General features: G+C 48.2%; 1 protein-coding gene across 1 annotated transcript in view; it reads left to right on the top strand.

Moving 5' to 3' along the window:
• The first annotated feature begins 690 nt into the window (after window positions 1–690).
• Window positions 691–12,450, top strand: part of C6 (complement C6) — a 49,613-nt gene continuing 37,853 nt past the window's right edge. Inside the window, exons 1-4 of the mRNA XM_077281412.1 lie at window positions 691–729; window positions 1,592–1,756; window positions 1,879–2,035; window positions 6,991–7,135. Of these exons, the coding sequence (XP_077137527.1) occupies window positions 1,614–1,756; window positions 1,879–2,035; window positions 6,991–7,135 (445 nt within the window). The 5' untranslated portion in view covers window positions 691–729; window positions 1,592–1,613. The remainder of the gene's footprint in view (window positions 730–1,591; window positions 1,757–1,878; window positions 2,036–6,990; window positions 7,136–12,450) is intronic.

Below are 12,450 nucleotides of genomic sequence, written 5' to 3'. Positions count from 1 at the left end.
ATGAAATTCCCTAATATACCAGCAATGGATTCACCACCTATAGCCAAAGTCAGATCTGGATGAATACGCTGAAAGCATTATTCGTTATTTTTCCACACCGGCTTTGCACAGTATTGTAGGTATTTTTATGTTGTGTAAATGCCACTGTTCTCCAGAATCTGGCGATGTTTTTCTTTTTTTCCTGCGCCTCTCCGTTCCTGAGATATGGCCTCTTCTTTACTTTTAGCCATCTGGGCCTGGTTCTAAGGAACACGCCCACTGAATAGAGGTGAGGACGACTCCCACTTGGCTAACAAGACTAAATTTATATACAGGAAAGAGGAGGCCATATCTCAGGACAGGAAAGGCGCAGGAAAAAAAGGAAAACATCGCCGGATTCAGGAGAACGGCGGCATTTACACCAGGTAAAAAAAGTACATATTTATGGCAAAGGACAAGTTGTCTTACACTACAATAAATGTAACAATTTAAACAATTTATAGATTACAATCTTCTGTGCTTCCAAAAGTAAGTATTAAAACTACTACTACTATGTCAAAATAACAGAAGTTATGACACTGTCCAGGGCTAAAAGAAATCCCCCAAAAGTTGTTTAACAAACAGTGACAGGATAGATGGCTCTGCAGTTTATGAGGGAGGGATGAATGGTGTAAAATTAACCAGTGTAAACACAGACCCTGGACTTTTAGTGGAGGTGAGTTTTCTACACACAGAGAAGTTGGCAGCCCGGTAAGGTCCACCGATGTCCTTATAGTCTGTCTTTGGGGGGATTCATATGAAATGTTGCCCTGGAGGCAGGAAGAGGGGCAGCAGGGGGCTACTCTATAACACGCGCTGTCACTTCTGCCTCATTTCAGCACTTCTGGGGGACTCTTCATAGATGTCACATCCTGGCACAGCTCTGCTACACACAGATGCAGCTACTCTATAACATGGGAACTATATAGGGGAGCGGTCCTAGAAAAGAAAAAGTTATAGGTCACCCAATAACAAATATCTAAGTGGAGCCCACCATTACTGTATTGGGTTTTGCCATCCAGGAAAGAAAGGGCTTCTTTTTTTTTTGCTTTCCCCCCCAAATCATTTTCATGACTCCCACTCACTGCTTTGTTTCTTGGGGTTTTTGCCTTCCTGACAACTTCTACTTGGCAGTAGGTGTTTAATTTCCCTGCGGCGCCACCACAGGAGAAGTGAAGTATTACGCGGTGTCCACTCACATCAATGGGTTTCTATAACATGGGTTTGTCAGGTCCTTCAAAGCAGGAGGTGGTCATTATGACTGCTCCCCATTCTAAGAGATGAGGACCTTCCTCTATTAATGGGGTATTAAAAATGGAGCTCCTTTACTGCGCACTCTTTCCAAGGGCCACATAGTCAGCCATGTGGGCTACCTCTTTGGTATGTATCCAATTGATGGTCCTCTTGATGGTGGATTATGCAAAAGATTTATTCTGAGAAATGTTTCTACGGTATTTTTTTTTTCTTTGTTCACTGATCCTCAGGGGCGGGCACTTGGCTTTTTTAAATTCTTTTATTAATACTTGGATCATGGCAGGTGACGAGTAGTAAAGTGCATTTCCCTTATTTTTAGTTTTCTTTCAGCATAAACCTCCATGGATTACAACATTTTTCTTGCGTGTTTGCTCTTCAGCTCCATCATTGGGAAGGCGTCTTCTTGTTTTTGCGACCATTATCCTTGGTCGTCATGGTCAGTTTGCTCTAAAACATGTGAGCATGGAGTTCAAAGTCGAGCTCGGTAGGTTCAATTTTTGGAAGAAATCTCATTAAAATGTGTACACCGATACATTCACATAGCATGAGGAATTGCTGGTTAGATAATTGTCGTTTACCAATGTGACTGATATTTTGTATCTGCAGGAATATCAAATATGACGAACACTATTATAAAAACGATTGTGAACGATTATGTACAAAATTCGAGAGTCGATCTTGCAATGAACAGTCGTGTCCAATCAACTGCCAGCTCGGAGATCCGGGGCCGTGGTCTGACTGTGATCCGTGTCTAAAGAAGAAGGTATTGTAGTGACAGCAACGTGACAACCATCATGTAGAGTAGGGCAGATTATTGCCATAAAGTCTCTTCACGCCGCCGGCTGTCATTCATAGCTGGAACCAGATACAAAAATAAGAATTAGAAAGTTTTATTTCTAGTTTTCCTCATGTTAGGATGTAGTCTTGACTTTAGCTAAATAAATAAATAAATAATTAAAAAATAAAATCGCAATAGACTGCAAAGTGTGAATTTGGCCTTACGAGCTATGGCCCTGATAATATAGTTATGGAGTCACATCCATCTGTCAAGCTGGTACAAGAAATGCTTTGGGAAATAAGTCATTGCCAGAGGAGTCTGGATCGAACAAAGACAGAGGGTTGTTTGGAGCGGACAGAGACACTTTAGAGGGGTACTAAGGGGTCTGGAGGGGAAAAAAGGGACAAGAGGGGGACAGAAGTGTACCGAGGAACACAGAGGAATCTGGAGTGGACGTATGGGTCTGGAGAAGACAATGGAGTCTGCAGGAGGATAATGGAGTCTGGAAAGGAACAGAGGAATCTGGAGGAAACAGGGGTCTGCAGAAGTCAGTGGAGTCTGCAGAGAATAGAGGGGTCTGGAGAGGACAGAAAGGTCTGCAGAGAATAGAGGGGTCTGGCCGAGACATAGATGTGTGGCACCCTAGGAGTCCGGCTAACACAGTATTGCTGCCTTCCTCTCGGAGAGGGTAGTGCTATGCCTGGAGACAAGAGAGATCCCTTTGGCAGGTAACCACACACACAACACCTTCTGAATCCAGGCCAGGAGGGGGAGCTCAAAACCCAGTTTTAGGGCAGCTTCCCTGAATAAAGATCCTGGTCTGGAGGAGGAGTCAGACAGTTGGACCAGAGAGACTAGAGAGTTCAGTTTAGTCTGGAGCAGACAGTGAAGGGAAAGGAGCACAGAGGAGAGAATAGGGCTCAAGGAGGCTGTGTGTGGGCCTCTGAGGAGCCAGTGCGCAGAGACCGGGAACCGGGGCCCGAGGCTGTGGGGAGCTGCAGGCCCCATAGCAGAACCGAAGGGCACAGAACTACACATATATTACCCAAATTAAGCCTGTGGTACAGCAGCATTCTGGAGCCTGGAGTCACCGTGCAGAGACCCCAAAAGGAACGGCTCAAGCTGCCTACCATACAGGTAACTGTCCCAGGACAGGGGAAAGAACTAGGACCTTGTTAGGACACTTCAGGCAGCAAGGGACTTATAGCGAGCACAAAGTGGAGGGCTCCCAACCTGACTTGCCAAGGGGATTTCACTTGTTTCCGGGCTGCCTGGACTCCTTATGTACCTGTTGCCGGTACCCTGGACTGAGGCCTGTTACATTTCAGTAAACCAGGTAAAGACTGCAACGCTGTGTCCTTTACTCATTCACCGGCATACACCATCATTGCCATACACCTTGGGAGCCCTGGGGACCCCGCTTCACCTGTGGGAAGCATCACCATTAGTGATGAGCGAATATACTCGTTACTCGAGATTTCCCGAGCATGCTCGGGGGTCCTCCAAGTATTTTTTAGTGCTCGGAGTTTTAGTTTTTAGTGCCACAGCTGAATGATTTACATCTGTTAGCCAGCTTGATTACATGTGGGGATTCCCTAGCAGCCAGGCAACCCCCACATGTACTTATGCTGGCTAACAGATGTAAATCATTCAGCTGTGGCGCTAAAAACTAAAACTCCGAGCACTAAAAAATACTCGGAGGACCCCCGAGCGTGCTCTGGAAATCTCGAGTAACGAGTATCTTCGCTCATCACTAGTCACCATCATTGCTGCAACAACATCCCCTAGAGGACCCCTTTAAAGCAGCGTCGGTCCCTACTGACAGAACACCACAGGTGGCGTCACGACAGACTTTATTACAATTCCCTTTAAAGACCGTTCCCCTTTTACAGTGAGTCCCAGGGCCATGGACCGGGTCGCAGCCACCATGACATCCCCTTTAATTGCGACAGGACCTGGTGCCGAGTACCTCGCTACCCTGGTGGGCGACTGAGATGTCTAGAGGAGCCATAGGAGTCTGAAGGGGACAGAAGTGTCTGATCTGTGGAAGACAGAGTAGTCTGGAGGGGGCAGAGGAGTCTGTAGGTGGCCCGAGGGGTCTAGAAGGGATAAAAAAGTTTGGAGGAGACAGAGATGTCTGCAGAGAACAAAGAGATTGACTGGAGTCTGGAGGAGGACATACGGGGTCTACTGGTTAGGCTGGTTTCACACTAGCATTCGGCAGTGCTGTGGACGAATGCCTTCTTCCTCCGTTAAGCCCTGCCCACTGCTGCGCCACTTCCTTCAGCTCCGCCTACGTTGGCATGCGTCCTGTGTCCCCTATCTTTTACACTGGGTACGCAGGCCATGCGGGTTTATGCGGATGCCTCTGCATGCGTTGTTTTGACCCTGCGCCGACCCCAACAAAATCCAACGTTGTAACAACCCTGCTGGCATCACTGCATGGCCTCCCATCCCCCACCTGCATTACACTCAAACTCACTCACTTCTCTGGGCCTTGTTGTGACTTCTCTCTGCTGCCAGCTCCATGCTGTGTGCCTCATGTCTGCTGTTTGCTCTGTGCATGCTCTGTCTGTGTGCATAGGGGGGCGGCGCCGGCAATCCTGTTTCTTATTGAGACTGTGTGCACCTTGCTAAGGTGTCCCTGGCTAATCGCCATGAGGCTTCCTGTATTTAAGACATCCCCACCCATTGGTGGGGGCCTGTGCAACTTACTCCCTCAGTCAGTTCTTAGCTGCTGAGGTGCCAGGCCCTGTCTCGCTTACTCTCATGTCCGCCACCCAGGGGGGCGTTGTACCCTTGTCTGTTTTCTGTGTAGCCACCCAGAGGGGCGTCGTACCCTGGCTTGTGTCCATGTCTCTGTGCCTAGTCTCGTTCCTGACTCTGTCTTAGTCTAGTCCCGTTCCTGTGTCCGTTTATATCCCTGTCTTGGTTTGTTTTTTTCTGCTGTGAGTACTCTGTGTCTTGCTTTGATCTTGCTCTGCACTCTGTGTTTTTGCTCTGCTCTCAGCTCTGCTCTCTGTAGCTTTGCTCTGTACTCTGACCTTGCTGTGCACTCTGTGGCCCTGCTCTGCAGCTCCGCTCAGCTCTCGCTCTGCGGCTCCGCTTCTTGTGGTTCTACTTTGCTCCGCTCCTTGCGGTTCTACCTGGCTCCGCCTCCAGCTCTTGGCTCCGTCTCCTGCGTTTCTGCACTTGGCTCCGCCTCCATCTCTTAGCTCCGCCTCCTGCGTTTCTGCACTTGGCTCCGCCTCCAGCTCTTGGCTCCGCCTCCTGCGTTTCTGCACTTGGCTCCAGCTCTTGGCTCCGCCTCCTGCGTTTCTGCACTTGGCTCCGCCTCCTGTTCTTGGCTCCACCTCCTGCGTTTCTGCACTTGGCTCCACCTCCTGTTCTTGGCTCTGCCTCCTGCGTTTCTGTTCTTGGCTCTAGCTCCTGTGCTTTCACTCTGCATCCGCTCTTGCGTCTTTCTCTACCTATTATTTAGTCCTCCTGTCTGAACAGGTTCTTACCTGTTCTACATACCTGCCTGCAGACCGGTCCCTACCGGTTCTTCCAGTGTACCAGTCTTGTCCGCCTGTCCTTCCAGAAAGCCAGCCATACCCGCCTGTCCTACCAGAAAGCCAGCCGTGCCCGCCTGCCTGTCTATGTTCCGTTCCCCAGTGGGATCAGCAGCCACAACCAGACTCCACCCTGGAGTGGTACCTGGTAGCTTCCTATTGCACAAGTCTGACCTCACCATCAGAGGCTCCAGCGAACACCTAGGAAGCTACTTAGTTACGCCCCTTCCAGGGAAGTTTGGTCTGTGGTCCAGTGGGGCCACACCCCCACACCCCCGCACCCCCGCACCAACCAGTCTCAGCGCGTGCATGACAAACGTGTTGCTTTTGACGCAGGTCAGCGCAGCGTCGTCAAGACGACACATGCTGAGGCACCTGCATACATCCGCATGGCCTGTGTACCCAATGATAAAGATAGGGTATGCAGGACGCATGCAGACGTAGGCGGAGCTGAAGGAAGAGGAGGAGGAGACAGAGGAGTCTGGATCCAGTACAGACAATGCTCTGTGAACTAAACATCCAGACTGATACATTTTAACAATGCAGCAGAGAGATCTGTGCAGCTGATGATGTTGATGTTTAGCTCACAGAGCATTGTCTGCACTGGATACACAAGGATCTGCAGGGTGACTGCCTCAATAGTGTTAATAATGATAAGTGGTGGTGAACGGAAACATGAAACACATTAGAAAGTTGTAGAACTTTTCATTTATTCAGAAATTAATCTCTATTAGCCTAAAGGTGGTAACGACCTCTATAGTGTATGAATTGCTCCAGACTTATCATCCTTTTGTATATATATATAATCATGGGCAAATAGGAGAAAAAGACTAGGAAGCAAACAGAAGACAACAAGGATTAAGAGATGTCAGAGAAGACAGAAGGAGTGAGATTTCTCCTTGTGGAGAGTGGCATGTCAGTATGAGGAGACGTAATTGCCTTGTATGCTCCTCTGGGAAATTAAATATGGAAATTGTCCTCTAGTGCCACCTATTGGAAGCTGCGATTCTACAAGTCAATATCGACACTTTAACGAGCCTTGCAATATGACTTAGGATAATAGCCAAATCAGAATCTCAATTTGCAGACGCGGTGTTTCTCACCTAGACAAATCAGATCTCACACTTTGCACTGATGAGGTGCGATACCCTGAAACATCGTTCCTGCAAATTGAGATTCTGATTTGGTGTTTATCCTAAGTCACATCGCAAGGCTCGTTAAAGGGTCGATATTGACTTGTAGGATCGCTGCTTCCAATAGGTGGCGTTACAGAGTTCTCTTCCTGTCTGAAGTGACAATTTGCACAGAGAAGACAGAGACACTGCACATTTACTGATTTGTTTTTTTCAAATTTTGCACATTGACACGGCACCTTTATATTTCCAGTTCCGGGTTCGGTCACTGCAGCGCCCCTCTCAGTTCGGAGGGCAGAGCTGCTCAGGACAGTTGTCAGAGTCCAGAGATTGTGTCCCCACCAAACTGTGCAACATTGAGGAAGCCGACTGCACGAAAAAGTTTCCGTGTGACAGCGGTAAGAAGCCGCGTCTGCGCCGTTCCTTAACATTCCGGGCGACATCACTCCGTGTTGAGTGTCATTCTTCATTCTTCCATTGATAGAACCTTTTTTCTTTGCGTCTTGAGCTGTCATTTTTACTCCTACCCTTTTTAGGTGCATGTAACATTTTGATCACTTTGCGGCGGAGGAACAACGACTGAAAAAAAGGGCAATTTTGGAAGTTTTTGTTTTTTTTTCATTCCAGCATTTGCGATATGGATTGAATAATTTTAGATTTTGACAGATCGGACTTTTACAAATACGATATTAGTGAATTTGATAACTTTTTTATATATCTTTTTGGAAGGTCAAATGGAGAACTGATTTCAAATTTTGTCTTTTTTATTGTTTCATATTTTAAAAAACGCATCAGTACCAGGGCAATCATCGGGAGATACGAGTGTCCCTGTAGTAATACGCTTTGTGCTTTGTCCTTTGTGTTGCCATCATTGAATTCCCATTAATGACCAAAAATATTTAGAATTGAGAGTCCTCAGTGGTTGATACCTTTTAATGGCTAACTGAAAAGATGGTAACAAATTGCAAGCTTTCGAGACTGTATCATTAATGACCATGAATTTAGTGTCCGGGGTAAAATGCTGCAGCCACAAAGCAGAATACGGCGTTTCCTTAGGGACATTAGGGCGGTTTATATAATTAGGCAACAATTCCTGGGAAAGAAAAACATGTTATGATAAGTGTGGGTGGTGAGGTTATCTCTGGCAGACACAGCTCTGCTGCAGGACGTGGTGTAAACAGCGCTGCAAGGATCCCAGGGGGAATGTAGGGCAGCCCTACAGACAAGGGGGGTGTACTCATAAACAGTCCCACAAATCATCCCACTAGGTTTAAAGGAGTTTAGGTATTAAAGCATTCATAGGTTTTTTTCTAGCTTTACTTTTTTAACCTCTTCGCGACATGCGCCTTATATGTACGGCGCAGCGGGAAGTGCAATCCTGCAAAGCAAAGTACATATACGGCGACATACATATACGGGGTCATCCCTGCACGTCATCCTGGGGGTAGGCCTGGTTAACTCTGACCAGCCAATCACAGTGATGTCAGAATAAAGTTCTAAAAAAACCTTCTGTGTCACATCGGCTGATTAACCCTTTTGGCACTGATTGGCTAATAACTATTGTTCAGCCAATCAGCGCTAAGAGGGTTAATCTAAAATAGTGATCACCGCTATGCACACCGCCTTTACTTCAGAGCTGGAATGCAGAACAGTTGTATATCCCCTCTGAGTTACCTGAGAAAGAGAAAATCATTGGTGGCCAGCGCAATCCTCCTGCAATCTCCTGCCTCCTCCTGCACTCTCCTGCCTTCTGTACTCTCCTGCCTCCTCCTGCAATCTTCTGCCTCCTCCTGCACTCTCCTGCCTTCTGTACTCTCCTGCCTCCTGCAATCTCCTGCAATCCCCTGCCTCCTGCACTCTCCTGCCTCCTGCACTCTCCTGCCTCCTGTACTCTCCTGCCTCCTCCTGCAATCTCCTGCCTCCTCTTGCAATCTCCAGCCTCCTGTACTCTCCTGCCTCCTCCTGCAATCTCCTGCCTCCTGTACTCTCCTGCCTCCAGCAATCTCCTGCCTCCTCCTGTAATCTCCTGCGATCCCCTGCCTCCTGTACTCTCCTGCCTCCTGCACTCTCATGCCTCCTGCAATCACCTGCCTCCTCCTGCAATCACCTGCCTCCTCCTGCAATCTCCTGCCTCCTCCTGCAATCTCCTGCCTCCTGTACTCTCCTGCCTCCAGCAATCTCCTGCCTCCTCCTGTAATCTCCTGCGATCCCCTGCCTCCTGTACTCTCCTGCCTCCTCCTGTACTCTCCTGCAAACTCCTGCCTCCTGTACTCTCCTGCCTCCTGCAATCTCCTGCCTCCTCCTGTAATCTCCTGCGATCCCCTGCCTCCTGTACTCTCCTGCCTCCTGCACTCTCCTGCCTCCTGCAATCACCTGCCTCCTCCTGCAATCACCTGCCTCCTCCTGCAATCTCCTGCCTCCTCCTGCAATCTCCTGCCTCCTGTACTCTCCTGCCTCCAGCAATCTCCTGCCTCCTCCTGTAATCTCCTGCGATCCCCTGCCTCCTGTACTCTCCTGCCTCCTCCTGTACTCTCCTGCCTCCTCCTGTACTCTCCTGCCTCTTCCTGTACTCTCCTGCGATCCCCTGCCTCCTGTACTCTCCTGCCTCCTTCTGTACTCTCCTGCCTCCTCCTGCCTCCTCCTGCAATCTCCTGCCTCCTGTACTCTCCTGCCTCCTGCAATCTCCTGCCTCCTCCTGTAATCTCCTGCGATCCCCTGCCTCCTGTACTCTCCTGCCTCCTGCACTCTCCTGCCTCCTGCAATCACCTGCCTCCTCCTGCAATCACCTGCCTCCTCCTGCAATCTCCTGCCTCCTCCTGCAATCTCCTGCCTCCTGTACTCTCCTGCCTCCTGCAATCTCCTGCCTCCTCCTGTAATCTCCTGCGATCCCCTGCCTCCTGTACTCTCCTGCCTCCTCCTGTACTCTCCTGCCTCCTCCTGTACTCTCCTGCCTCTTCCTGTACTCTCCTGCGATCCCCTGCCTCCTGTACTCTCCTGCCTCCTGTACTCTCCTACCTACTGTACTCTCCTGCCTCCTCCTGTACTCTCCTGACTCCTCCTGTACTCTCCTGCCTCCTGTACTCTCCTACCTCCTGCACTCTCCTGCCTTCTGTACTCTCCTGCCATCTCCTGCGATCCCCTGCCTCCTGTACTCTCCTGCCTCCTGTATTCTCCTGCCTCCTCCTGTACTCTCCTGCCTCCTCCTGTACTCTCCTGCCTCCTCCTGCAATCTCCAGCCTCCTGTACTCTCCTGCCTGCTCCTGTACTCTCCTGCCTCCTGTACACTCCTGCCTCCTCCTGTACTCTCCTGCCTCCTGCGACCTCCTGCGATCCCTTTCCTCCTGCACTCTTCTGCCTCTTCTACTCTCCTGTGATGGTAACTTCTTAGCTAGTGCATTAGGGGAGCGTATGTCGCAGTGTTAGTGATGTCCGTTTTGCTTTTGCAAAAAAGAATAGTTAGCGCTGAGTAACTTTATGGGTAAGGCATTACTGTAATGAACGTCAGTGTATTTTTTTATACAAACCTTTTTTTAGAGCTAATCTATAATCTTGCAAGGAAGAGAGTGCTACTTCGGGTTTAAGTAAGGTGTTCAGTCAGGGTGAAGCCAATCAGGAACTCAGGGTGGAAACAATCAGGAACTAAGGGTGGAGACAAACAGAAACTACACAGGTACAAGTATCTCGGTTAGCGCTGCCGCCTGGTGCACAGGAGCTGCTGGGTCTGAATCCTGACACCCTCTCTGGAAAAGGTACAGTTGCATGCGGTACCCTGCAAAAAAATCAGAGAGGCCTCCCTCAGCTGCCAATTGGGCAACTGCTGGGAAAGGGCAAAAGCAGAGACCAATGTAGTGACAATATGCTGGTGGTCAAGTACAAGGACAAGAGGGATGTCCTCATCTTCACCACCATACGCCGTGACAACAGCTCCCATGTACAGTGGGGCAAAAAAGTATTTAGTCAGTCAGCAATAGTGCAAGTTCCACCGCTTAAAAAGATGAGAGGCGTCTGTAATTTACATCATAGGTAGACCTCAACTATGGGAGACAAACTGAGAAAAAAAAATGCAGAAAATCACATTTTCTGTTTTTTTATCATTTTATTTGCATATTATGGTGGAAAACATGTATTTGGTCAGAAAAAAACAATCAAGATTTCTGGCTCTCACAGACCTGTAACTTCTTCTTTAAGAGTCTCCTCTTTCCTCCACTCATTACCTGTAGTAATGGCACCTGTTTAAACTTGTTATCAGTATAAAAAGACACCTGTGCACACCCTCAAACAGTCTGACTCCAAACTCCACTATGGTGAAGACCAAAGAGCTGTCAAAGGACACCAGAAACAAAATTGTAGCCCTGCACCAGGCTGGGAAGACTGAATCTGCAATAGCCAACCAGCTTGGAGTGAAGAAATCAACAGTGGGAGCAATAATTAGAAAATGGAAGACATTCAAGACCACTGATAATCTCCCTCGATCTGGGGCTCCACGCAAAATCCCACCCCGTGGGGTCAGAATGATCACAAGAACGGTGAGCAAAAATCCCAGAACCACGCGGTGGGACCTAGTGAATGAACTGCAGAGAGCTGGGACCAATGTAACAAGGCCTACCATAAGTAACACACTACGCCACCATGGACTCAGATCCTGCAGTGCCAGACGTGTCCCACTGCTTAAGCCAGTACATGTCCGGGCCCATCTGAAGTTTGCTAGAGAGCATTTGGATGATCCAGAGGAGTTTTGGGAGAATGTCCTATGGTCTGATGAAACCAAACTGGAACTGTTTGGTAGAAACACAACTTGTCGTGTTTGGAGGAAAAAGAATACTGAGTTGCATCCATCCAACACCATACCTACTGTAAAGCATGGTGGTGGAAACATCATGCTTTGGGGCTGTTTCTCTGCAAAGGGGCCAGGACGACTGATCCGGGTACATGAAAGAATGAATGGGGCCATGTATCGTGAGATTTTGAGTGCAAACCTCCTTCCATCAGCAAGGGCATTGAAGACGAAACGTGGCTGGGTATTTCAACATGACAATGATCCAAAGCACACCGCCAGGGCAACGAAGGAGTGGCTTCGTAAGAAGCATTTCAAGGTCCTGGAGTGGCCTAGCCAGTCTCCAGATCTCAATCCTATAGAAAACCTTTGGAGGGAGTTGAAAGTCCGTGTTGCCAAGCGAAAAGCCAAAAACATCACTGCTCTAGAGGAGATCTGCATGGAGGAATGGGCCAACATACCAACAACAGTGTGTGGCAACCTTGTGAAGACTTACAGAAAACGTTTGACCTCTGTCATTGCCAACAAAGGATATATTACAAAGTATTGAGATGAAATTTTGTTTCTGACCAAATACTTATTTTCCACCATAATATGCAAATAAAATGATAAAAAAAACAGAAAATGTGATTTTCTGGATTTTTTTTTTCTCAGTTTGTCTCCCATAGTTGAGGTCTACCTATGATGTAAATTACAGACGCCTCTCATCTTTTTAAGTGGTGGAACTTGCACTATTGCTGACTGACTAAATACTTTTTTGCCCCACTGTAACTGTCCACAACACAAGTCCTAAAGCCAGCTTCTATCTTGGATTGTAGTAAGTAGATGGGGGGTGTAGATCTCTCCGATCAGGTCCTCAAACCCTACAGTGCTATGAAGGTGAAAATGGGCTTTGGGGTGAAAGGGTTAATACTTGCGTTTTCATAACTGGTAACATCC

This window comes from Ranitomeya variabilis, chromosome 1 (genome assembly GCF_051348905.1).
Source record: "Ranitomeya variabilis isolate aRanVar5 chromosome 1, aRanVar5.hap1, whole genome shotgun sequence".
Classification (NCBI taxonomy): Eukaryota; Metazoa; Chordata; class Amphibia; order Anura; family Dendrobatidae; genus Ranitomeya; species Ranitomeya variabilis.
This window is presented reverse-complemented; position numbering and strand designations above follow the sequence as displayed.